The sequence below is a fragment of the Castor canadensis genome, chromosome 8 (genome assembly GCF_047511655.1).
Source record: "Castor canadensis chromosome 8, mCasCan1.hap1v2, whole genome shotgun sequence".
Taxonomy (NCBI): domain Eukaryota; kingdom Metazoa; phylum Chordata; class Mammalia; order Rodentia; family Castoridae; genus Castor; species Castor canadensis.
In genome coordinates, this window is record NC_133393.1 from 116,350,460 (window position 1) to 116,377,243 (window position 26,784).

Sequence of the window (26,784 nt, forward strand, 5' to 3'; positions counted from 1 at the left end):
TCAGAGTAACAGATTATATCAGTCTGTGAGACTGGACGAGGAAATAATAAATCTGAGAATACTGTAATGTGAAATACAGCAGGTATTTTCTTCTACAAAAGGGAGAAACTCTGTATTTAGTTTTTTAGCATTTTATATTGTCTGACGTTCATTGCATCAAGCATGGCTAATGTTCACAGTGTAGTTGACTTACGTGTATCTTTTTCCTGTTCTTTCTAATCATTTGCATATCTATTTAAGAAAGCATTCGATGATAATCTGGGGTTAGTTAGTAATCTATGTAAAAAGAGGTTTTTTTAAGTTAAGTTTTGTGAAACTATGAACTAACTTTTTCCTTTTATAGAAGACCTGTTAGGCTTTTTGGCCTGTTAGTACTCATTATGTAGAGTGCAGGAACACTTGACTCAGAGCAAAGTGAATTTCACATTGATGTAGCCTTTATTAAAACTTGCCTAGGAAGAGCTTCAGATGTCGTTGAGTTCCTTGGAATTTATAAGAAATTTTGTTGTTTAGAGCATTTTTCTGGGTTGAGTCTGACTTTTAGTACATTCTCAAAGGAGCCTATGATTGATGACTGATTGAGTTCATCTGAATATTTGCTTATGAAGTGATGTCGTCCTTTGTATGGGTTTGTAGTATAACATAGAGAAACTTCATGATATCAATAAATATTATGATTCTGTTTTCTTTTATAAGTTTGTTTAGGTTTGAATAGAATATATGTTTTCTATTAGAATAACACATTCAGTCTTCCCCCCAGCACTTAAAGCAACAGAAAAGCAAGACAATACTCTTAAATGTGTGCTGCTACAACCTAATTAATTTTGTTTGTAATCTTCCCTACTTGATATTTTCTTAGAAGTTGCTAATTAGCTACAGTAGGAATAAGAGGTATGATACCAAGTTTTGATATGGAGGTTCAATTTGCTTCTGAAAATGCCTAAGTCTGAACTTAATGCTGTCTCCTGTTTACATTGGGCCTATGTATACTAAGAAATCACTCATTTTGTGAACTAGATGAGGTTTTTGGACTAGGATTGCCATTTTTTTGGTGGGGTTTGAATTCAGGGCTTTGGGTCCTCTACCACTTAAGTCACACCTCTTGTCCATTTTGGTCTGGTTATTTTGGAGATAAGGTCTCCCAAACTATTTGCTCAGGCTGGTCTGAAACTGTGATCCTCTCTGGATCTCAGTCTCCCAAGTAGTATTAGTTAAGACATTGTTCTTATACTTTTCTATTAGTTCTTTAGATATGGTTTCCTCTAGCTGTTTAATGTTTTTCTTCCCTCCTGGGTTGCTGAATGCCTTTGGTTAGTTTCCTAAGTGCTGAAAAAATTGATTTTTGTTGTTGTTGTTGTTGCTGTTGTTTTTTGAGGTAAAGTCTCACTGTGTATCCCAGATATTTCTGCCTCACCCTCCTGAGTACTGGCATTAGAGGCTTGTGCCACCATGCCCAGCTAGTGCAAGCTTTTGAGAGTTTTAGTCCAGCAATGTCTCCTTTCATTCTTGAGTGCTATGTAGTCAAAGGTAAAAGCCACTTGTGCCAAATGTGCCAATTTAGCAAACAAGTTACAGTGACAGTAGTATAGTTCAATATGTTTCATCATTATTTTAGATCTTGGTTTAATATTTTGCTAAAGTGATGTGGATATCTGATTCTAAGTTAATTTAGATACTTCGTCTCCATGATTTTCATGTTTAGAAAAAGACACTTCACAATGATGCATAATTCACAAATGGAAGAATTATAATGTAGGTTACATTTGGTAAATTACTAATTAACTAAAAAATTTGCTAAACTACCTAGTAAATATCCATTTTCTGATGACAACACTTTAAAAAGCCATTAGACTTTGGTATTTTTAAAATTAAAACAAATGCATTCAAGTGTTAGAAAATTGTTTCAGATTTTGTTTGCTATTTCCTTGTGAGATTTTCATGAGTGACAATTTTAAATATTTCAGAAGCAATATTGAATAATGACAGAAATGCTTCCAGAAATACAAATTTTGAAACTATTTTCTTTATAGTAGTAGTTTTCCTTAAGTAAAAGTAAAAGTAGCCAGGCATTGTAGTATGTGCCTGTAATCCCAGCCACTTGGAGGTAGAGATTGTGAAAGACCAGTCCAGGCAGAAAGTCAGTGACACCCAATCTCAACAAATAAGCTGTGCATGGTGGCACATATCTGTAATCCCAGTTATGCAAGAGGTATAGGTAGGAGGATCAGGGTCTGAAGATAGCCTTGGATAAATATGCTAGACCTTATCTGAAAAATAACTAAAGCAAAATAGGGCTGGCTTAAGTGGTAACGTGTCTGCCTAGCAAGTCTGAGGTCCTGAATTCAAACTTGAGTACCACCAAAAAAACCAACCAACCAAACAAACAAAAAACCCTAAAAAGTAAAAGTAAGTATCTCACTTGTGGCTAAACTGTCCTCTTTACCTTGAAAGGGAACAAATTAAATCATTATCTTTCTTGTTAACACTATTACTCTTGGACCAACCTAAATCATTATCTTTCTTAAACATATATTAGCCGCTACTTGGGAGGCTGAGATTGGGAGGATCACAGTTTGGGGATAGCTTGGGCAAATAGTTCATGAGATCCCACCTTCAAAATAACTACAGCCATTATGAAAAACAGGTTATACTAAGGGAAAGTCACTAATGGAAAGGGAAGGTAAAAAAGGAAGTTAAGAAGGTGAATATGGTTGATGTATTTTCTATACAAGAATGAATGTAGAATTTTTAAGCCTGTTGAAATCCTCATAAGAAGGGGAGTCAGGTAGAAAGAAAAAAAAAATGGAAGGAATGAACCAATTTGGGTTATATTACATAAACTCCTGTACAGCTATCTTAAACAAAATTGCCTTTTCTCAAAAATGGAGAACAGGAAGGTTAAACAGGTCTTGTCTGGGGGTTGGCACCAGTGTGTGTGGCGGGGAAGATATAAAGAAAGGTAGGAGAGTGAATGTAGTGGAAATGCTATGTACTCATGTATGAAAATGGAAAAATTGAGACCTGTTGAAACTATCCCAGGAATGGGAGGAAGGGAGATAAAGGAGAATGATGGAGAGGGTGAATTCAACTATGCTATATTGTAAGAACTTTTCTAAGTATCACAATGTACCCCCAGTATAACAATAGTATGATAATACAAATAACATGTTTATAAAAATCAAAGCAAAGCACAACAGTTAGAGTGCCTACTTTGCATGTGCGGAGCCCTGGGTTTAAACTCCAATCCCACCAAAAAAAAAAAAGAGAGAAAATGTTATTAGTAACACATTGCTTATTCATTTGCTAGCACTATCCTTCCCTCAAAAAAAAAAAGTCAGCAAATTTGAAATGCTTGTCTTTTTTGTTAAAGGAAAATTATATAATCTTTTCTTTCTTCAAACCTTTATTTTTATTATGATAGAATGTATGTAAGATAAATTTACCATATTAACCATTTTAAGTGTACAGTCCAGTGGTATTAAATACATTCTTAATGTTGTATAACCATCACTACCTACTTTTCTCTATAACTCTTTCCATCTTGTAAAATTGAAACTATTTACTAATTAAACAGTAACTCCCCATTTCTCCCTCCCTCATTCCCTAGCAACTACCATTCTACTCTCCTCCCTATTTCAGCCTCCCAAGTAGCTAGGAGCTCCTGGCTGCTTTTTTTTTTTCTTGATTTTCATCTCATCACTTATGTATTACTCTCTACTTTTATGTATTTAGTACTTTTAGCTTAATTGTATGTATTTTTATGATCTGACTCAAGTGTTTCGTGGACTAAGTGATGATACAAAGAAAAATAAGCAGCTTACTGGTTTTTTTGGGGCTTTCTTTTTTGCTTCTACTTCATGAGATTTTATATTCTTATTAATGAAATATTTTAGAACTGTAAAATAGATTAGTAAAAGCTGCTGAAATACTGATATTTTCAAAGTAATACTTTGTGTTGAAATGCATTTTAATTTCCAAGTATGAAAATGGAGCATTATTTTCTTCTGAAAATGTTATTTTCATGTTTAACATGTTGTTAAATAGCAGTAATAATGCCCTGTTTTCTTGCTTTTCAAGATATGGAATTTATGAACGTTGTCGAGAATTGGTGGAAGCAGGATATGATGTCCGACAACCAGACAAAGAAAATGTTACACTCCTCCATTGGGCTGCCATCAATAACAGAATTGATTTAGTCAAGTATGTGCTTTCTGTGCTTTTAATTAGCTAGTACTTATTATAAAATTATTGGAAGTAGTTATCATAAAAACTAATTCTAAAATTCATGGCTTTCGAAATGTATTCTGTGTACTTTTCTTCTTTTAAAAATTGCTTTTTAGCATATATTGAAGACTTGTGTAGACCAGTTACTGTACTTAGTGCTTTTCATATGTATATTTCCTTTAATCTTAATTCTTGAAATAATGTTATATGAACTATAGCAATTACTGCCATCTTACTGATGAGGAAACTAAAGTACAGAGTTTAAATATTCTACTCACTGACATACAAGTAAAAGATTGGAAGAAGGATTTTGAATTTAGGTGGTCTCACTTGACACATTCCAAATATAGATTCTGTGGGAAAAAGCAGCAGGAAAATCAGAAGTTGAAAAAGTACCAACAGGTAATAATGTTACCTGTTCACTCAGCAGCATAAGTGATAGTGCTTCACATGCTAAATATAAAATGATTTTTGTCACTTACAGTAATCTGATTATTTAGTATTAATAAGGAATAGATAAGAGTTGGAATGATATGAAGTCTTTCTTAGTAATCTTTTTTAGTGTTCTCATACTTTGTACAAAATTTTTACATAAAGATTTGAATCTAAAATGAAAGGTTTGCAGATGTGCAGTTCTGTGCCACATGGAGAGTTGAGAGGTAATAGGCTACTAATGGCCGACAAGAGAATTTGCCCTTGAAGTCCCAGGCAAGGATTAAATAAGTAATAACTAATAACGCTGTGAGAGTTGGCTTTCTTCCAAAGAGTGTATTTCCATTTTGTTTGTTCTTTTTTTCTTTCTTACATCTTTAACTTTCCCTCTGCCTTCAGTATGGATTTCCTCATTTCTAATTCTTATTTCATCTTTGGGAAGGAAATTTTCATAAGGAGTAGAAATGTAGGGGGGTAGTTTTTGTATGTTCTTGTTTTTGTCCACGGAAAGATCATTTCACTGTTTTCTGGCTTTTGTCACTGTGAAGACATCAAATTAACCATCAAACTTTTGAAGGTTTTGTTTTGTTTTTCTAGCTGCCTTTAAGATTTTCTCTGTTTCTGATTTTCTGCTGTTTTACAATGATAAATCTAAGATGTGGATTTTGTTTTGTTTACCTTGAGTGAGATTGCAAGGAATTTTTGATTCTGTAGATTGTTGTTTTCCTCAGTTCTGCAAAAATCTTATACATTGTTTCTTCAACTGTTGTTTCTGCCCCAGTGTCTTTTTGCTCCCCTGCTGAAATTCCAGGTGAACTAATTAGGCCTTTTGTCATATAGTCTGTCTCTAACCTGCTCTTTTTGTATGTTCTATCCTTTCATCTCTGTTTCATTTGGGAAACTTCTTCCAACCTGTCTTCTAGTTAATTCACTGTGTGTGTATAATCTGTTGTTAGATCCATTCATTATGTTCCTAACTTTTAAGTTTTGGAACTTTTATTGTTGTTTAAAACTGTATTACTTAAATCATAGTTGGCAAAGTTATCAATCTTGTATACTTGAACATATACAATAATCCATGTCTAAAAGTGTAGCTTTTGGAATCTCTGTGGGTCTGTTCTGTTGATCTTTCATGGTGTCTGATTATCCTTGGATATATATAAAACATTGTGTTTCAAAATTATTTGCTGAGCAATTTGAGGCCCATGCTGCAGAGATTTCTATTTGATTCTACCAGGCCAAACTTAATTTAATTTTGAGGTGTTAGATTTTCCAGAGCTCCCAGCTAGCTGAGGACCATGCTGAAGCCAGGTTTACTTCTGATTTTCCCTTTGTAGTATAGTTTTTTGGGCCTCAACCCTTAGTTTGCTTTTTATTTGCTTAACTTTCCTTCTGGCCAACTCTTCTGCATTGAGCAAATAGTCTCCCAGGCAAAATTCTGAGGGTTTTTCTAACTTATATGTTAACCCTTTCTTAAACCTTGGTCAGAAAAATGCTCTTAATTTTGTTAGGCTTTGCATTCCGGGAAATGGTTCTTGCTTTTTGGGAAATGAGTTGTGTTAATTTTGTTAATGGGTAGGTTAGGATTACTTACCCTTCCACAGTCTGTATATATTTTTTTAAATTAATATTGTTGGGTGCAGGTGACTGATGCCTATATTCCTAGCTACTTGAAAAGATGAGAAAGGGAAGATCGTGGTTCAAGGTCAACCTGGGCAAATAGTTTGCAAGATTTCATTTCCAAAATAACCAGAGCAAAATGGACGGACTGGAAGCATGACTCAAACGGTAGAGCACTTGCTAGAGCACTTGCTTTTGCAAGTGAAAAGCCCTGAGTTCAAATTCTAGCTGCACCAAAAAAAAAAAAAGAGAGAGAGAGAAATGAAACTGTTTAAATCAAAATAGTACATAAACAATTTGAAAAATCAAGTAGTGTTTAGGGGCTTGGAATGAAAAACATCAACCCTCTTTACTCTTTGGTCCCACAATCAATAAGTAACTTATTTTCAGTACTTATGTACTCTTTTGTTTTACATGTTTATGCTACATTTTTTAGGTTTTTTTTTTTAATAAAAATGACAGCAAATACTTTTCTGCATTTCTGCTTAATTTTATACCTTCAAGATTTCTCATATCAGTACAGATAGAGCAGCACCATTTAACAAAACCTGTATAATCAGTTATATGAAAGTATTTATTTACTGGTTTCCTTATTGGTGAGCAATTAGATGGATTCTCTTTTTTTTTTTCTGTGAAGCAATGCTATAATTAATATCTTGTTCATATATTTTGTATGTATTCATTTATATCTAGAATTCTTTGAAGTAGGGAAGTTAGAGGTTTTAGTTTTAATAAATACTGGTAACTTACACTAGTGTTCCTTGATTCATTAATTTTTAACATTGTATTTTTGGTTTTTTTTTTTTTTTTTTTTGGGTGGAACTTGGGTTTCAACTCAGGGCTTCATGCTTGCAAAGCAGGTGCTCTACCACTTGAGACACATCTCCAGACCATCTTGCTCTGGTCATCTTGGAGATGAGGTCCTTGCGAACTATTTGTCTGGGCTGGTCTTGAACTGCAGTTCTCCCAGTCTCAGCCTCCCAAGTAGCTAGGATTACAGCCATGAGCCACTGGCCCCAACCCTGTATTTTGTCTTTCTATCCAGATGTTTTGAACTATGTTATCATTAAATACTTTTTCTTTCATCTTCTATTAGAGTTTGAGTTAAATCACTATATAATATTTAAATCGTTAGGAGTATGTAAATATGTACTGTTAAACCCTCCAAAATTCTGTGTTTACTGTTTTTTCCTCTAGAATTTTTAATTTTGTCTTAAGTATCAGTTGCTTCATTTGCTTTTGTTAGTTTCTTATGTTGTCGTTGTTGTCTTGAGCAGAGTCTTCCTGTGTAGCACAGGCTGGCCTGGAACTCACTGTGTAGCCCATACTGGCCTCCATCTCGCCATCCTCCTGTCTCAGCCTCATGAGTGCTAGGATTACAGATGTATACTGATCATTTCATTTTCTACATGGTCGGTATGTTTTTGGAACTGTAACAGCTTTCACAATGCAAACAGTATCAGATAATTTATCAGTTCTTTTTTGGGTGGAATTGGAAGGATAAAATCATTCCTGGATTTCTGTGCCTTTCTGTGTCAGTTCAGACTGTAGCCAAGACTATAGAACCATTTGTGGTGTATACAACCGTTGGCTTGAGACTTTTCTTTGCTGTCATCCTGGTAAGTCCCTTTGCTCCAATGTTGGTCTGTGTTTTCTGGGCTGCAGGGTTTTTTTCCTTATTGGTTTGCTGCCTGTTTTAGTAGAATACATTTGCTGAATACATACTAGAGTATGTATTCATAGCATACATAGCTTTCTGAGACAGTGCTTTGGAGGTAAATGTTTTGTTTATTTGTTATTTTGCTTGTTTTTGTCGTGCTGAACCCAGGGCCTCACTTAGGCTAAACATGCTCACTGAGCTACACTGTCAGCCTCAGGTTTTGAAGTTAGTATCTCTTCTGCCTTTATACTTTATTAGCTGTTTGGCTGAGCATAGACTTCTGTATTAAAAACAGTTACCTTATAATTTTGGAGCATTACTTTGTTTTTCCTTTGCTTCAAGTGTTAAAAGTCAGGGTCTGTGATCCCATTCTGTTCAAACAGTTCACATTTATCTTTTTAAAAAAAAGTATGAGAGTCTGAAGTGAGAAATACAGACATAAAATCTTGGTTCTATCTGCCTTATAAATTGTTCCAAGCCACTTACATGTTAGTGACGTTATAGAATAAAGCCAGTAAATTATAGAGGGGGTTCATAACCACAGCATCACATCTTCAGATGGGTAAACTTAATTCTTACAGTACATGGTCTAGCAAGTTACTTTCCTAAAATAGTAGGGAGAAGTATCTCGCCTAACATTTATGTTGTATCAGGGTGAGTTTAAAGGAACTTACTGTAAGCAAAGTAGTTGATTTACTTTCATAATGATAAAATATAAAGAACGTAACATTTGGAGAGGAGAAGTCCTTCCTTTTCCTATTAAATTTATATCCCTAGTGCTTTCTTTTACCCCAGTGTAATAAAATAACTCAGGCCCTGCCTTCAACAGCCTCCTGTTACCCTAAGATTCTTTATTAACTGTAACTAATAATACTGTAGTCTCTGATTTCAGTTTGATCCCAAGTCAAGACTGTTAAAAAATATGGTATTCAATATTTTCTGAGCACACTATATATATGACTTATTTTTCTTTCCTGGGAATATTGGAGTTATTTATTCCTAGTTCTGTGAAAGTCACATTACTCTGTACTCTTCTACTTTCTTCTTTGCCACTTTTAACCTGGAATCTTGCCTTTTTGGTTCCGGGAAGTTTCTTGTACTGTGCCCCTGATAGTGCCTTGCCTGCGTTTTCTGTTTTTTTTTTTTTTTTCTCTCAGGAACTGTTTTTGACAGACATTGTAACAAAGAAGATTGAGTGGCTCATTGTCTTAGTTTTTCCTTAATTACCTTTTATTACCCAGTATAGCTACTGTACTTCTGGGTAGATTTTCTTAAAAGTATCTTCTGATGCTTTTATTAGATTTCTAACTTTATTGGTCACATTTTGAACTTTCAGTCATTCTTAATCTCTGTTCATTTTTCTTTTGCTAATACTTAGTTTTTATGTCATGGATATATTTCCCTTAATTTTTTGTGGAAGTTTTTTTTCTCTATGTGTAGTCTTTATCTTGGGCTGATTCTGTTTGTTTTGGTCTCCTGTGTGTGACACTTCCTCAATTACCTTGTAATGTTGACCATTCACATTTAGAACAGTGATAGAACAAAGCTATTGGAAGCTGTGGCTCTTTAAGAGTTCTATAATAGGACCTCACCACCACCCCCCCAAAAAAATTAGTTTCTAGGGTTGTTCATTTTCTCTTAAAGAAGAGTCTTTCGTCTCTTTGTAGGAGGCAATTGGAGTATCTCGCTGCCAGCTCACCTGAGTAGGGAAAGGAGACTAAGTTATTGTTTAGCATGTGCACTTCCATTGGATGGCTACACATCCAGTGCAGTTTCTCGAACTGTTTTCTGATTTAATCCCTGAGTCTCAGACTTTCTGGTAAAGGTACACTGAGCACGCCTTTCAGCAAATGCTGAATGGTTGAGTATTAAAATCAATATGAGACTGAAGCCAGAAATCACCACCAAACAATGAAATTTAGGAACTCAAGAATTCATGTGAACTTTAAGAGTTTGAATTATAAGTATAATTCCATTAAAAATTTAAATAGTCACATTTCAAGATTTAATATTATGGTACACAAAGAATGCCTTACTAGTACTGTCAGCTGCTTGATTACTTTCTTGTCACTAAAATGCCTAAGTAAATATTTTTCAATGCAAATATGTTAGAAAATGCAATTTTTAAGTGACATATTTGTGTTGATCTTCAACCGGTATTTTTGTTTATAGCCCAACTACTTATACTTGCTTTGGAGGTAACAGTTGTTTTTAATTCCTTAGCCTTTCCTAGGTTTTATAACATATTTTGGCTTGTTTCTCATCTTGTCTGTTCTGGAAACATTTGGATTTTAGCTGTTTGCTTTTCGTCTTTCAAATATTTGTTATCTCTTGTTCATTGATGATCCCTTCTCAAAACCTAAAGAACATTAGTACTTGCAAGAAAATTCTCTGGTAATAGTCTTGTAGTATTGAAAGGAGGCTTGAGTATAGAAGTAAGAGTTGTACGATCTAGATTATATTTATAATTTTGAACTAGGGTTTATAAATGTAAAAAAATAACATGTTACAAAAAATATAGTAGTTCTCTTTCGGGAGTTTATAATGAAAAGGTAATGGAGGCTGTTCTCTTTTATAATATATGGGGTTGTGGGGAAGGGGGAAATGCCCAATTATGTAGAGAAAACATTGTACTTTGGAACCCATTTGGGAAATCACTAATTGACATAAACCTCATAGTGATTTAAATTGTACCGGGTGTGAATAAAAGTGACTCACAGGAACAGATAAATTAATTCTGAAGATGGGAATGAAATTGCTTTAAGAAAATTCCAGTTAGCCAGGCATCAGTGGCTCATGCCTGTAATCCTAGCTACTCAGGAAGCAGAGAGCCGAGGCTTGTTGTTGGAAGACAGCCTGGGCAAATAGTTCACGAGACCCTGTCTTAAAAAAAACTTCACAATAATGGACTGGTGGAGTGGGTCAAGGTGTAGGCCCTGAGTTCAAACCCTAGCACCACCAAAAAGAAGAAAAAAGAAAATTCCAGTTGTAATTTTCTTTATAAGAAAATTTCTTATAAAGTAGTTGTTTGGCTGAGCTTTACCTTCTCTTTGACTTCTAGACTAACAGTTCTCAAACTATTTTGAACATTATATAAGGTCTACGAGGTACCTTAAGAACCAATTCAAAATTGCTTAAATGTTTGTGTTCTAATAGTCTGGTAAGCCAGGCATGGTTATGCATGCCTGTAGTTCTAGCATTTGCAGGGCTGAGCCAGGAGAATTGTTAAGTTGGAGGCCAGACTGAGCTATATAGTGAGACCCTGTCTCAAAAAAAGAAAGTCTGATATCCTGAAAATACTTGTTAAGTTACTTTGAACTGCTGTACACATGATAGACTGGAGTTGGTCCCTTCATTGTATAATGTTTTAAAAGCACCAATTTAACAAATATTTATATGAAGCAGGAAATTTCTTAATCATGTAAGGATGATTCCATTAAATATTTAGAACTATGTACCTTAAGACTGAATGCATTAATTACTTAGAACAGCTTGAGAGTCTCAATGAGATACAAATGCCAAAGTATTTAACCTCAAATACCTTAAAATCATTTATGTTTAAGATTCATTGTATTGATCAGTCTCAAAGAAGGCATTGTAATGAGCAGCTAGGTACCGTTCATTTCAGAGGATATCAAATTGTTAAGACATTAATATATTAGGCAACATGGCTTTAAAGACATAACAAAAGAACAAGGCGTGATACAGGACCTTTATGTAAGATTTATAGTTTATAAATTTCTCTTATGTATACTGCTTGATCTGACTTCTTATGAGGAAAGTAGAGCTTAAAAAGCTGCCCAAGGTAGAGCATGTCTTTACCTACTCTGTGATTATTCTAATTCCAAGATTTCTGTATGCCACTACTCAGATCTTTGTGATTTTATGACCACCTTCTTTTATATGATTATTTGGCATTTCTATTCCTTTTCATAACTTTAAAAAAACTATTTTCATTTTACTTCTAGAATAAAACAGTGTTGTGTATATACAAAATTCTATTAAATATGATTTTTAAACTATCAAAGTTTTTTGTCTACAAAGGCACAAATTTAGCTTGATCAAGATCTAAATGGAGAAAATTCTTATTTTTCAAATAATTTCTTAAAGTTGAGAATGAAAGCTATCTAAATTATTATAAATTTTGTCTTATAGGTACTATATTTCAAAAGGTGCTATTGTGGATCAACTTGGAGGAGACCTAAATTCAACTCCATTGCACTGGGCCACAAGGTTTAAATTTGCTCTGGCTTTTTTTTCCTTTTGGTTCCTTTATCATCATCTTTTTTTTTTTAATATGCTAAAATGAGTAGGATAACTTAACTGTGCCAATAGATAATATCATTATTATGCTAACATACTGCTATCCAGTGTTACCTGCATTTGGAACAAAGTTTAAGAGATTAGCCATTTTAATTGAGTTAAAGTTTGGATTTGTAACTGTATCACTTCTGCAGACTGTATACATATATTTGTAGTTAAAGAGCTAGCTCAGTTCTTGGGATGATTAGGACCATACTGGTATAGAAATATTAGAACATAGTAACTATTTATTGTATTAAAAGAAGTTGTAAGTACATCCCTAAGTTATCAAAGATGACTATTTCAGTTAAGACTTTTAAGAACCATAGTTAGTATAGAAATAATAGAACATAGTAACTATTTTTTGTATTAAAAGAAGTTGTAAGTACCTCCCTAAGTTATCAAAGATGACTATTTCAGTTAAGACTTTTAAGAACCATAAAATCCTAGTGTCCTGTCCTATATGTATTTTAAAATAATTTTGTAATTTATGTGTGTAATCTTTTCCACTATCATTTTGCTTAAAAAGACTTTCTAAGCTGAGTGTGGTGGCTCATGCCTATAATCTTAGCTACTCAGTAGGCAGAGATTGGGAGGATCATGGTTCTAGGCCACCCTGGGCAAAAAAGTTCAGGAGACTCCCATCTCAATTAATAAAAACTGGGTGTGGTGTCCTGCACCTATCATCCCAGCTTCTCAGAAAGCAAAAATAGGAGCACTGGGGTCCTGGCTGGCCGAGGCATAGCTGGGAGACCCTATTTGAAAAATAACTAAAGCAGAAAGGGCTGGGGAGCCATGGCTTGAGTGGTATAGTGCCTGCATAGTAGTAAGCACAGGACCCTGGGACCCTGAGTTCAAACCCCAATACTGAAGAAAAAAAAAAAAAACCCAAATACCCAACACTTTCCAGAAGATCTTGTTTAAAATAATTTTATATATCTAAGTGTTTATTCTTTTATGTTTTAGACAAGGCCATTTATCCATGGTTGTGCAACTAATGAAATACGGTGCAGATCCTTCATTAATTGATGGGGAAGGATGCAGCTGTATCCATCTGGCTGCTCAGTTTGGACATACCTCAATTGTTGCTTATCTCATAGCAAAAGGACAGGTAAAAAGAAACAATCACCATGGTGTGGGTTTTAATGAGATGTTCTTCATGGCTTAAATGCCTAATATTCTTGGTGTTACATATGTAACAACCTGGTAATATTTAAGTAGCACTTTCTAATGGATGAATCTGATGCTGAGTTTTTAATGCATTTAACATAAAAACAAATGTGATCATGAATCAGACAATGCTTCATTAAGTTGGATTTTTAATTTCTCAGCTTGGTGGAAATAAACCCCAGAAAGTAAGGGAGAAATTTTAGATACGTATTTTTCTCTTAATCACAGTTTTTTGAATATGTTATCTGAATTCATCTAAACCTTTTGAAGTTATTTATTATTTTCTATTTTGTTACCTCTTGAGAGGAATAATTTCTTAAAGGGGAGTCCTCATTGTCTTCTGTATAAAATAATACCCTTCTTGTCAGAAAATTCTACACAATTGAAGTGTCATCCCTGATTTTTCTTGAACATGCAGCAGTGACTAAAGCACATTAAATACTACGAGTTTACATTACTGTGTTGTTGAAATAAATGGATTTTGTTAGGAGAAATATCACCCAGTTTTTTTCTCAAGTTTTTTTTTTTCTGGTTATATTTAAACATTAGTGTTATAAATGAGAATCTCATCACAAGAATAAGATAAATGAGTTTAATTCATTGTTATCAACACAGTTTTGTTATTTTAATTTAAAATTTTATGCTGATTTAGAACTGGAATAATATTTCTTTGAATGAATTCTTTAAAGTATTGTTGGCGGTATCAAGGAATAGAAATTGTGTGTTATGTATGCATTAAAGCTTAGGAAAGAGGCATAGATTAAGTTAATTGTTGGAAGAGGGAGTGTGTTTTCTATTATTGTGTTAACAAACTACCCCTAAAATCTAATGATTAATGGGTGTGGTGGTCCATGCCTGTAATCCCAGCTACTTGGGAGGCAGAGATAGTATTGTGGTTTGAGACCAGCCAGGGCAAAAGTTAGTGAGACCCTATCTCAAAAACAAATGGGGCATGGTGGTTTATTCTTGTAATCCCAGCTACTCTGTAGAAGGAGGTAGGAGATCAAGCTTTGAGGCCACCCTGGGCAAAGGTAAGAGCCAGACCTATCTGAAAAACAAAAAACTTGGTGTTGTGGCTCAAGTAGTAGAGTGCTTGTCTAGGAAGTGCGAGGCTCTGAGTTCAATCCCTAGTACCACAAAAAAGAAACAAATATATAATGATTAAGTACCATCTGTTGATTTTTTCTCAATTTTTGGTGGGTTGACTGGGCTTGGCTAGGTGGCTTTTTTCCTCCTATGATGGCTGAGGGCTGCAGTCATGTGGGGGCTTGACTGGCTCACTCACATATATTTGTGCCTGATAGAAATGGCTAGAAGATCTGTTTTTAGCTGGGATGCTGGAACAACTAGGCCTCACTGTTTCTCCATGCAGTGTTAGAACTTCCCTACAATACCACCCCTTGTGTTCTTTCCAGCAGGGACCTAGACCCTGCTTCAGTGCTTCAGAGATCTCAAAAGAACAAACACGTAAGCTGTTTGCCTAGTTAGTCGTACGTCAGAGCTGGCATAGCAACATTACTACTCCTTTTTGTGAGTACGGAGAGAAGTAGGTACAGCTCGTATTCTGTGTGGGGATGGGTCAGCTCCAGGGTGTGAATACTAGGAGGTGAGTGAGGCATATTGGAACCAAATTATCCTTATTCTCCTACAGTTTCTTGTAGCAGAGTGTTCAAAGAATTCACAGAATTTCTTTCAGTTTTTTTTTTTTTTTAACTAGGAAAGAAAAGTGCTATAAAATTTTGAGTCTACATGGTCTTTTTGTTAGCTTAATTCATTTTGGAGTTTGGATGATGATTTTGTTAGTCTTTCAAAATCCAGAGTAGTATGTGGGCTATACAAAATATCAAAGGGCAGAACCTCTACCTATCATACTGTTTTTTTGTACACAAAATACATCATCATGATGGTTAGTGCCTGATAATCTGTTTTTCCCTCTTGAGTTTTTCTACTTACAAAACAAAACAAAAACAAAAACTACCATTCAAACAAATAGAAGAGTATGACTTAGCAATTGAAATCCCACTTCTCCCTTTGCCTCCCCTACCCTGAAATCACTTTCTTTGACAGTTTAGTGTATATTTTTCCAGATTTTTTCCCCATGTAAACACCAATATTTTGTAAAAGACACTCTTCTGATGTGTGCTGTATTATACTTTTAATGGTGTCCAAAGTTCTTCTTTGTCCTACAGAGCACTTGGGTGGTGCTGCCACTAGATAATCTCTTGAGTGTCTCTTGTGTCATTCCCCCCTCATCACTGCTTCAACCACACCAGTCTTTTTTTGATTCCTGGAGTAGTTCTGACTTGTTCTTGTTTCAGGGCCTTTTTATGCTTCCTGATCCTACTGGTATATCTCCCTCGGATATTCACACTGTTCTCTTTCTCTCTCTTCAGTCAGGCAGTTGCTCAAGTTCTTTTAGCTCCGATTAGTTCCCAGTTATAAGCAGTAATAAAATTCATTTATTTTAATTTCTTCTTTTTCACTGTCTTTTACTGACTTTAGTCAATATTATTTTTCTTAGTGTTATCTTTTTCTGATAAATGTAACTACATTTCTGTTACTTGCCTTTTCAGCTTTAGATAATACTCTTGGACTCATATCTATTCAGATAAGGCTTTCAGCATACTTTCTCTTCAGTCTTTTTTATTTTTTTATACTTTTCTTGTCGTGTCAATTTTACATTGTTAGGGTGTGTAACATTTCCATTCAGTTTTGTTGTTCTATTCTTTACAATTGTTTTATTTCATTGTCCTGTTAAATATAGTCAGTACTCATTAGCAATTCTTTTGGATAATTTTCAGATGAAAAGTGGGAATAAGCTAAATGAGGAGCCCTATGTACCATGGAATTTCCATGATTTTTTCATGTGGGCTTGTTAATTTTTCCTAATAGAGAATACACATACATCTGGGCTGAACTTGGAAAAGAAGTACAAAATTTTAAATCCCAATTTAAAGAAAAAAGGTTGAATTTCATTTTTTTCAGTATTCTAAAGATGGGGCAAAATTTTACATTTTAAATTTTATTTATTGATATTTTTAATACTATCACTTTTAAAAAAGGATGTGAAAAGATTTGCATCTAAGAAGAAACTTGGACACAAGAATTTACATGCTTACTGACTGGAGGTGTTGTTCAGTATAAGTAGATAGGGAAATTGCTTGGTATAAACAAGGTCCATCCTGGGTTGAATCCCCAGCACTGCAAAAGCAAAAAGTGTCTTAATTAGACATCAAATTTGGTTGAGCTTTTTTTCTTTTTCTTTTTTTTTTTTCCTGGAACTCAGGGCCTACACCTTGAGCCACTCCACCAGCCCTTTTTTTGTGTTGGGTTTTTTTGACATAGAGGCTCAAGAACTATTTGCCCTGCCTGGCTTTGAACCGCAATCCTCCTAATCTCTGCCTCCTGAGTAGCTAGGATTACAAGCTTGAGCCACTGGCACCCGGCTTGAACTTCCTTGATATTAAGGTAAAAGGAGTAAAATAAATATATCCTTTTCATATAAGAAACAAGGAAGTTTGTCATTTCTTCAGAAAATACTTTTTTAAGTCACATGATTATTTTTTGAAAATTCACTCTGTACTTATTATCTCTGTCCTCTTTCTACTAATTGGTAAGTTAGGTAACACAACTTTGATTAGAACTGCTTATTTAATATAACCTAGGAATGGGAGATGGGGAAGGGAAACAGAAGAAAAGTAGTATTTATTGAGTGTCTATTATGTTCCAGACTATGAACTGGGTACTCTACACAGGTTTTTCAATTTGTTTTGTTTTTAACAAATTGCATTTGTCTCAAATTTTTTGAAACACAGCCTCCCTATGTAACCAAGTCTGGCCTCGATCCTCCTGCCTCAGCCTCCTGAGTGCTAGGATTATAGGTATGCATCATCACACCCAGCATATTATTTTATGAATCATCATAGGGTAAAGTCAGTATTTATATTCATGTTTTTTATAAAGAAGCTGAGGCTTAGAAAATTAATTTTGCCCACAGTCTCAGCAATTAAATGGTGGAACTGGGAATTCAAAGACATGTCTGTCTTACTCCAAAGTCTATGCTTTTCCCAAGGCTGGAAGTATAGATAGATAAGCATATCTTTTCATTTAACAAATGATTTTTGATCATCTACTCTGCTGGGTATTGAGAATACAAAGATGGATTTGGTATGATTTTTATCTTCAAAGTATTTCTTCATTAATGTGTCAGGTGCCTTTGGCACAAAGGATGATCAGGCCAGATTGGGGTGAATTAGGAGGGGTAGTTGCAGGGTAGTGAAACTGATGGAATCCCCCATAGATCAGAATGCCTTCAAAGGACACTTAGAGAACTAAGAAGAGTTTTGATTTAGTAGGCGGTCATTTCTAATTTGCTAAAACTAAGCAAAAGAGAGAAAAAGGCAGCTCTAGGGAAAACGAAATGTAGAGTAGAAGAGGAAAAATACAGTTGACTGTATTATGTGGCAGAGATTTGTATTTATATGTGTTTATAATAATGAAAAGGTCAAGTGCTTATATAACCTTAATTACAATAAATAATTTGAGAAGAATAGGTAGTATTTGTGATGGGGCAGGGAGAAGAAAGAGAAATTCTCATTGTTTTACACTGAATAAAAGATAATGACTAAAGTTGAAAAATGAAGTAGCCATTCAGGCATCTTATTTAGCTCAAGATATGAAGGTAAATAAATACCAAAGTAATACCCTAAGAAAAGCTGAAAAAGTGGAACATGAAGCACAGGATTGCTTTATCATAGTGCTCTTTCCTTTTAGTCTTTTCAGAATTATTTAACTTTAAAAAATATATGCATGCAAAAAAAAAACCCTCAAAAAACATTTTCAAGTTTATTAAAACATTGCTTTTTTTTTTTCTTTGTTTGGAAATGACTAGGGATAGACAGTGTTTTGTTATTTTCTCCTGTTATACATTAGTATATACAAGCTTTTCAGAGACTTATGTCACTTAACCTATCCTTTGTGGCTGAAAGATCAGAATAGGTAAAGATTTTTAAATGCAAAGTATTGCATCTTGAAAGGGAAAACTGTAAAGGCATAATATGTAAATAGACTATGTAGTGGCAAAACTTGGTTTTAACTTCTGTGCTATGTAAATTAGATGTTTCCAAGTAATTTTGGAAATAATATTTTTAAAGTATTATTGTCTGACTTTACTCTGTCAGGATGTAGATATGATGGATCAGAATGGAATGACACCTTTAATGTGGGCAGCTTATAGAACACATAGGTATGTAACCATTATAAAATTTTCAGATCATTTCAGCATAGTACAATGTGAAACAAGTGACTAGAAAAAGCAGTAATTGTTAAAATTACTAATATTTACAAGTTTATTATGATGAATATTATATAACTTAGATTATCTGTTTGGATGTTTTGGTGTCTCTGTTTACCTATATCTCAGCGAGTATAGTGTCTTTAATCTGTTCCTCTTTAAATAATTTCTAGGGATAAAAGAAGTTAACTTCTTTTAAAAATATAATTTTTCATGGGATTTGCATATTGGCAAGTTTAATGAATCAGTTTGTAAGTTGTCTTAAGTAATTTTTAGAACAGTCCAGATTTAAATTAATATTTTCTATATTTTAATTGTAGGTATTGATGACATCAGTTTTTAGATTAAAAGTAGAAAATGCCAGGATCAGGTCTATCTGTTAGAAGTATTTTACTTTATGGGGTTACATGTACTTAATACTTCATATTAGAAAATTGTCCTATTGTTTGTAAAGTTGTTGAGTAGGTTAGAATAGACATATTCTAAGATGGAGTGCAGCCACAATCAGTTTAGAATCTGTAATAATTTCGATAATTGAAATTAGGGTTGTTGTTGTTGTTTGTTTGTTTGTTTTTTCCTTTTCAGTGTGGATCCAACTAGATTGCTTTTAACATTCAATGTTTCAGTTAACCTTGGTGACAAATATCACAAAAATACTGCTCTGCACTGGGCAGTACTAGCAGGGAATACCACAGTCATTAGTCTTCTTCTGGAAGCTGGAGCTAACGTTGATGCCCAGAATATCAAGGTAAAAATACGCTATGTTGATGATGCTGTAGGAAATGTGGCTACCGGTACATGAATTCCTCAATAAAACAGGTCTTTTATAGACTATAAAAGTTGGAAGAAACTTCCTATTTAAACTAATCCTTTGCTTCCATGCAAACATCTTGGCTTATTTACTTTCATCTGAAGTATTGAAGTAATTTTTTAAATTTGATGGTCTTTTCATTAGTGAATTTGTACTGAGGTTTAGAAATTAAAGCATAAAGATGAAGTAAAAAAGTTTTCTGGTTTCTTGAGAAGATCATTTCAGAAAATGCAAGTTTGTAATTAAACCACATTGTCCCATAATAAATTGTAGTAATTCTTTTACTTGGTCATCTTATTATCATTTTGTTTTAAAGATCAAGACTTTTAAATTTGATGAATACCTTTATAATGTTTATAGGAAAACCTTTCCCCATTCCAAATGGTGAACTATTCCAGGATAAGTATACAAAATTATCTAAGAGACAAACGCAATTAACATTTGCTCTCTGAGTATTTAGAAATTTGTAGACATGCAAGAAGATTCTATTAGTAGTCTTGAAAGTTTGGTTAACCTTTCTCATTTGTAAAGCTTCATAATCTACCATGTTTTTTAGCAACAGATGCTTTCTATGAAATGACTTTAAATATCATTGTCAGATATAATTGTGTCCATTGACAAATGTTCTTTAACTTTGGTTATAATTCATAATATTTTCAGAACCATGTTTCATAAATGTCTTAAAGAGTATGTACTAATTAAATGTGAAGGGAGTTCAAGCCACAAACTAACCTGAAATGGCCAATCAAAAAGTAGGTATCTTGCTGGATCAGGGCATCTTTTTATGTTCCAATGAGTAATTCTCAATTTGGTTACTTTAAGAACAGAAGGTTAAGGTACTAAAATAAAATAGCTTAGACTAGTATATAAGTCTAATTTATTTATATTGTCTAATCGATTTTTAGAAATGAGTTTAATTGTAACTACTACTTTTAGTTAAAAGTAAATATTGGAAACTAAGAAATTTATAAAATCATGTATTTTTTTTCTTCTTTAAACTTAGAAGTCTTCTTGTCCCTACCCACAGTGATAAGAATTGGTCTACTGTCTGTTGTTAAACGCAGGGAAAGAGAAAAGTCAGCATACCATAGTGACTGACACATGATCAGCTCTCTCAGTATTTACTCGCTGAACCAATGAAGAGTTGCATAGTTTTGAATTTTACCTAAGTTGGTTTTCAAGGCTCTGCCAGGATACTTTTCTGCCATTTCAGATATTATACAATAGTGTTTGCTTTTCCAAAAAATTTTAAATAGGATGTTCTGAACCACTTCAAAACACTGGAGTTAGTAAAGTAAGGTGATCCCGGGCCAAAAGCATAAGGAAGAAGTTTGACTAAACCTGACCAATATTCCCATAAGAAAAATTAATAAGATTTTTCATGTTTTAGTATCTACATTGCTTTCTAGTTTTTGTTTCTTTTTTTCTTTACTACCAGGCAGGCATTCCTAAAGTGACCATGTATCATGAATACATTTGAAGATACTTACTGTCCTGTTACTCAAAAAATAGAACTAATTTCAGTATGGCAAAAAGTAAGTTTCTATATATCTTCAGCCAGTACTGTATCAGTATACTGGAATTGGAATAATACCAAAGAATTATGACGGCAAGAAGACTGCACAGTTTTGTAATTAGAAACCACTAGTATTTTTAGAGCCTTTAAAAACAGCTTTTCCATCTGTATAAAACAGTAGATAGCTTTTCTTCAATCACAATCTTTAAGTATTTGAGATATGGTTTGTAAGTTTAACATAGTGAAAAGTTTTGATCCCATTAATAATCACGTAAAACTTTAATGTTAGTAAAAGAAATAATTCATAATGAATTTTAACAGAAGGGTCATGGTAACAGAAGAGATATTTGATTATTTAAGTGATTTTGTACTTTTTTTTTTTTTAATGTCTTATAGGGTCAGGCATATTAGTTACTTGGAAGGCAACTGTGCTCATCACTTACCACAACACTCCACATTCGTTACTTGGTACCAAGATCTGAATACCTTGTGGTGTCTACTGTGTCCATAATTGAGTTCAGTACTGTACCTGTAGACCTTTTATTTAAATTACTATGTTCTTTCCTATACATGTTCATTTGGTTAATGTTTTAATTTTATCTTACACTTATATTCAAGGTTGGCTGTTAACAAAAATATTACTTTAAATGTAATTCTCTAATAGCTTCTAGAGTAATTTTGCTTCCAAAAAAAATAAAGTGTAAGGAAGTATTTTATTTCCTCTGGCAAAATTTATACTTTCAAGGAAAAAACTATCTTTTCATCTGTTTTTCTGAAGTAGATTTTTCTTTTAAAGTGGACTTTTTATGTACTTCAAAGAATGAAATAAGTATCAGATACCTTTTCTACTGGGATCTTACATTCCCAGTATGCTTATGTGTAGTCATCACCTCATGCAAACCATTTTTTCATTCATTCAACAAATGCTTGTTCAGTGGTGGATAGTCACAATGTTGAAGACAGACAAGGTCCCTATTCTCTCAGAACTTACCTTCTTTTGAGGAAATAAACAAGTAAATTAAAAAAAAAAAAGGACAAAATGTGATTGAGTGACAGGGCTGAGAAGACCACAGCAAGTGAAAATGAGAATGACTCTTGAGGAGATGAAATTTGTTTTGAGAATTATGATGAGAAAGAATCAGTTATGCAGAGATATGTGGGGAAAAAAACATCTTCCCATGTATAGGAACATGCAAGTACAAGGTCTTAAGTGGGATCAGTTTGCCAGGTTTGAGGTGCAGAAGAAAGGATGGCTTGGCTAGAGTATATAGAGAGCAAGAAGTGAAGCCTTTTCAGAGAGACAGGTACTAGATTGTGCTACTGCATAACAAGAAGCTTTAATTGAGTTCTCAAGTAATGGGATGCAGTTAGGGTTTACATAGACTGGCTATAGGATGTGGGTGTTTTTATGTTTGTTTGTTTGAAATAGTGTTAAAATAGTAGTTTGGTTAGTGAAGAGTGCATTGAAAAATTAAGAAAAAGGAAAGGTTGAGAATCAGTTAGCCTTTGGTAATAAATTAGGCATATGATGGTATTACCTTCGCCTATGATCTGAGGAGTAGAGATGAAGAGGAATGAGTAGCTTTGGAGATGATATTTTAGAGTAGAAATGAAAATGTAGATTATGGGGAGGAAAGAAAATATTATTGATGATACAGGTTTTGGTTTTGTGCCTTGTGATATATGATGAGGTTGTGATGATTGAAGGAGAAATGTTATTTGGGGTGAAGATGATAGGAATTTGTTCTGTTTTGGTAATATTTAATTTGAAGTGATGTCTTTTACCTATGTACTATATTAAGCTAATTAAGTAAATTTAGATTGCTACAAACTTGGAAGAGAAAAATTCATTTAGAAAAAAAAAATCAACAGCTTCTTTGTCCAGAAATTTGACAAAGTTTATATTTATACCTGTCTTTCTTTCATTTTTTTTTTAATTTTAAGACTTGGGAAGGACAGTCTTATTAAAATTGACTACAACAGTTGTATGTGGCTTACAAATCTGGATTTGACTGTAAGAACTATAACAACATTCTTCAGGGCTGGGATTGTGGCTCAAGTGGTTGAAGCCCTTGAGTCCAAACCCCAGTATCACTTAAAAGAAAAAGTTACATTTTTAAAACAATGTGAAAAATTACACTTTATGTTATAATAATTAGATAATTACTAGTTGATCCTATTCTAAATAATTGTGTTCTTAATAAAAATTAAGCTTAAATTTCTTAGAACTCTGTATTTTATATAAACTAGAGATTTGCCCTTATAGTTATTTGAATAGGGAATTCACTTATTTTAGTATATAAAATAATTCTTTTCACCAAAATAAGGTCACCTGTTTGGAAGATAATTAATAGTAAATGACAGGTAACTTTAAAATGGCTGTTTTGATCCTTGGGAGGATACTGAATAGCTAAATACTTTAGATTAGAGGTGTCACTCTCGGGTCCACCAGTGGACTTTGAATGGTGTGGGTCCGTGGACCCTAGAAAAGAGTTACCTGTATCAGCATTTTTCTGGAGCTCTCCCACTGGCTTTCATCAGATATGACTCACAAGAATTTAAGACCCATGGCCATAGATAATAGTTGCATAGAATAAATTAAATTCTTTCTCAGTATCAATAATAGGAGGGAAAAGTGATTTGGTATACTAAGAATCAGTAAACAAAATATGGCCAGTGCCATAATAGTTTTTATGGTAGTATTTCATTTGTAAATTTCTAAAAGATAACATTTTATTCCCTAGCATATGTTTTTAGTTATTTAGGTGAATTTAGATGAATTCAGTTTGCAGGAAACAGTTAATCTCTGGATGCTGCCCAAGCATTTACAATTTTTTCTTTCTCAAATTATCAAAGGATGTAAATTTTAGCTTGTATATAATATAAAATTACTGATCTCTGTTAATTAATATATTGAAAGATCTCATATCCTTTCTTGAAAGGAGGTAAGAAATGTTTCAGAAATAGTTGTTCATTACCTCTTAAATACCTGACCTAGATGGTCTCCATGCAGTTTTTCTTAGTTTTGACAATGAAATTCAATCGCAGTTAGCCAGACTTTAAGTGATCTTCACCCAAGCCATAATGTTTATCTGTGCCAGTGACATGTTTATAAATACTCCATGTGGATTCTTGCTGATGCTGCCGTTGTTAATATTATTTATTTTGGCTGGGACATGGAGTGATCCAAATATAGACTTAATTCAGAACCCTGGTTTTAGTATATTCTTTAAATTAACTGCTTGTGTATTTTACCAGCTGAATAAAAGAACTATACAAAAATAGTCAGATGACTAGAGGAGTAGTTGAAAGATATTTTAAAGCTCCCTCAATCTTTTTGTCTAGGCAATCCTTAGGTGTCACATGGCCCTCTAGTGGAAGGGATGCTCAGCTGGACCGAGGCAACTGCAGGATATTCTCTGGGAGTTGTTACCCAAGGGATTGCTATTATTCAGGTAATATTTATAGTTTGGATTAATTAGTTGGTTCTGATAACTTAGGTGATGGAATTCTGGAATAAGCAAGGAGATACCTAAAATAAATTTCCCTATTTGTGGAAGACTCACCTAGATTAGTTCATTCCTGATTAAATGCCATTGGTTTTAGTATTAAAAGATTGGTTAGGCTTTTTGTGGTTATTTTTGTTTAGTAATAGTTGTTGCTGTTGGTGGTAGTGGTTTGTTTTATTTTATTGTTTATTTTTGTTTTTTAGTTAAAAAAATAAACTGTGCTCCATACTTGATAAGTAATTATGCCTCATAAATAAAAAAAGACTCTGTATTCTTTTATTCTTTTTCATCCAGTATTTGGAAATAAAATTTGAAGTTTTTTAGAAAAGTAATTTGAGTATTAAAATTTTGACAATTTTAATTTCACTTTTCTAGTTAAAGAAGTAGATAAGTAAATAGCACAGAAATTTAGGAGTCTGGCTAATTTGCAAAAGGAGAAATAATGATTTTAAATTAGTAAAAGCAAAAATATATGTAGATCTAGGATTTGTAATATTCGCTTACTTCTTATTTTAATATATTTTAGTCCTGTTCACTTACACTCCCTTGTATTCTTTTCCTTGGGATTAAAAGGCCACACTAGCCACTAACTTAAACTTTTTTTTTTTCTTTCTTTTTTTTGATCAGTTCTCTTTGTGGAAATTTCGTGTGAGCAAATAAATTTTAAGACAAGTCAAGAGAGCTAGTAGAGTAGTTGAAGTTGACTTTTCTTTTTCTTCTGCATTCTCTTCTTAAGGGCTCTTACATTGCTAAAATAAAACTGAGTGATTTCTGGCAACTTGGTTACTATATGTTGCAGAATGTTTTGTAGCAATATGTATTGCTACTGAAATCTGTAAAGAATCTGAAATAACTGATGAACTTAGTGATAGTCTCTGATCCAGCAGGTGCTAAAATACCTACTTTTTGATTTGCTCTCTTAATGTCAAAATGCAAGGAAAAATGGAATCTTTAGTAAGACGAGAAAGTACATTTCCTGTTGTATTTTGAATGGGAAATGATAACAAATATGTATTGATTTAGGTTCTTTTAAATTGCCTTTACCTGATATCAAAACAATGATAATGAACTAATTTATTTTTATGGAAGTTCTTAAAAAGTTATTAACTAAAGCCTTTTTTTTAAATGTGTATTTCTTCTACTTATATTATCAGGGAGAATCAGCACTTGATTTGGCAAAGCAGAGAAAAAACGTGTGGATGATCAACCATTTGCAAGAGGCAAGGCAAGCCAGAGGATATGACAATCCCTCATTCCTTAGAAAGCTAAAAGCTGATAAGGTAAACTAATGACTAAAGATTTTTCAGTCTGTAATCCTTTAAGTAAGATTTATGGCCACTTACCTAACATGAATAGTTGCAGTGTTTAATTTTGACATTTCCCAATGTAATTTTTGAAATATTATTTCAACTAGAATAAAAGTGAGCATAAGTAGCAAAGTTTCTCAGAGCTCTGCTTACTTGGTTTATGGTCTATTTGGAGTGTGTGGTAATTAAGAAGGATAGGTAAATTGACATTGTTTCCCAGTAGGCTCCTGAAATAAATTTTAGTTTATTGACTCAACTGGCCTTTCTTAAATAGATTGTCCCTGTGTATGTTTGTTAGCATGGCAACAAATTGAGAAATGTCTCCTCCATCCCAGTACATACCTGTTTTCAACTAACAGCTATATTTAATTAAATTCTAATTACAGTTTTCCATTCTTTTGTGATTTGTTGGAACTTTTTTTTTTTAAGAGAGAAAACTTATATTTTTGGCTACTCCATGGAAAGTCTGTTTTAGATTTTCCACATATCTTCAGCTTTAAACTGTGTGGCTGTTAGCTCAATTACCTAAATATAATAGTATGATGTCAGTACTTAAAACATTTCCCAAAAGGTAGGGCCTAGATTCCTTTTCTGTGAAAAAAAGGATAAATGAGTTGACTGGCAATTTTTTTCCCCAGTGGTGGCGATTGAACCCAGGGCCTGTGTATGCTGGGCAGATCATCTACCACTGACCTATATATCCCCAGCCTGCAATTTTCTAATATACTTAAGTAACTGAGAGTGTATTTTCTAACTTATCAATAATCACAACATGGCTGGCATCAAGTTTTGAGTACTATCTCATGTCTTACTCAAGCTGTTCTACTGGCAATACTAATTATTTAAAGTTAACATTGATCTATCTGTTGTCAAGGTAGGAAGACAAGTTTTGGGGAGTTTTTTCTTTTTTTCTTGGGACTGGGATTTGAACTTGGCCTTC

The 26,784-nt window shown here is 33.5% G+C and overlaps 1 protein-coding gene across 5 annotated transcripts in view; it reads left to right on the forward strand.

The window, feature by feature from the left end:
- Window positions 1-26,784, forward strand: part of Zdhhc17 (zDHHC palmitoyltransferase 17) — a 72,238-nt gene that overhangs the window by 21,716 nt on the left and 23,738 nt on the right. For 2 of the 5 annotated variants that reach the window (XM_020184961.2, XM_074083974.1), the window contains exons 3-8: window positions 4,078-4,200; window positions 12,092-12,169; window positions 13,205-13,349; window positions 18,589-18,653; window positions 19,287-19,449; window positions 25,692-25,817. In XM_020184961.2, coding sequence (XP_020040550.1) covers window positions 4,078-4,200; window positions 12,092-12,169; window positions 13,205-13,349; window positions 18,589-18,653; window positions 19,287-19,449; window positions 25,692-25,817 — 700 coding nt within the window. Of the gene's footprint in view, window positions 1-4,077; window positions 4,201-12,091; window positions 12,170-13,204; window positions 13,350-18,588; window positions 18,654-19,286; window positions 19,450-20,965; window positions 21,048-24,373; window positions 24,484-25,691; window positions 25,818-26,784 lie in introns of those variants that run through there. The other 3 variants (XM_074083975.1, XM_074083976.1, XM_074083977.1) reach the window with 3 other exon arrangements.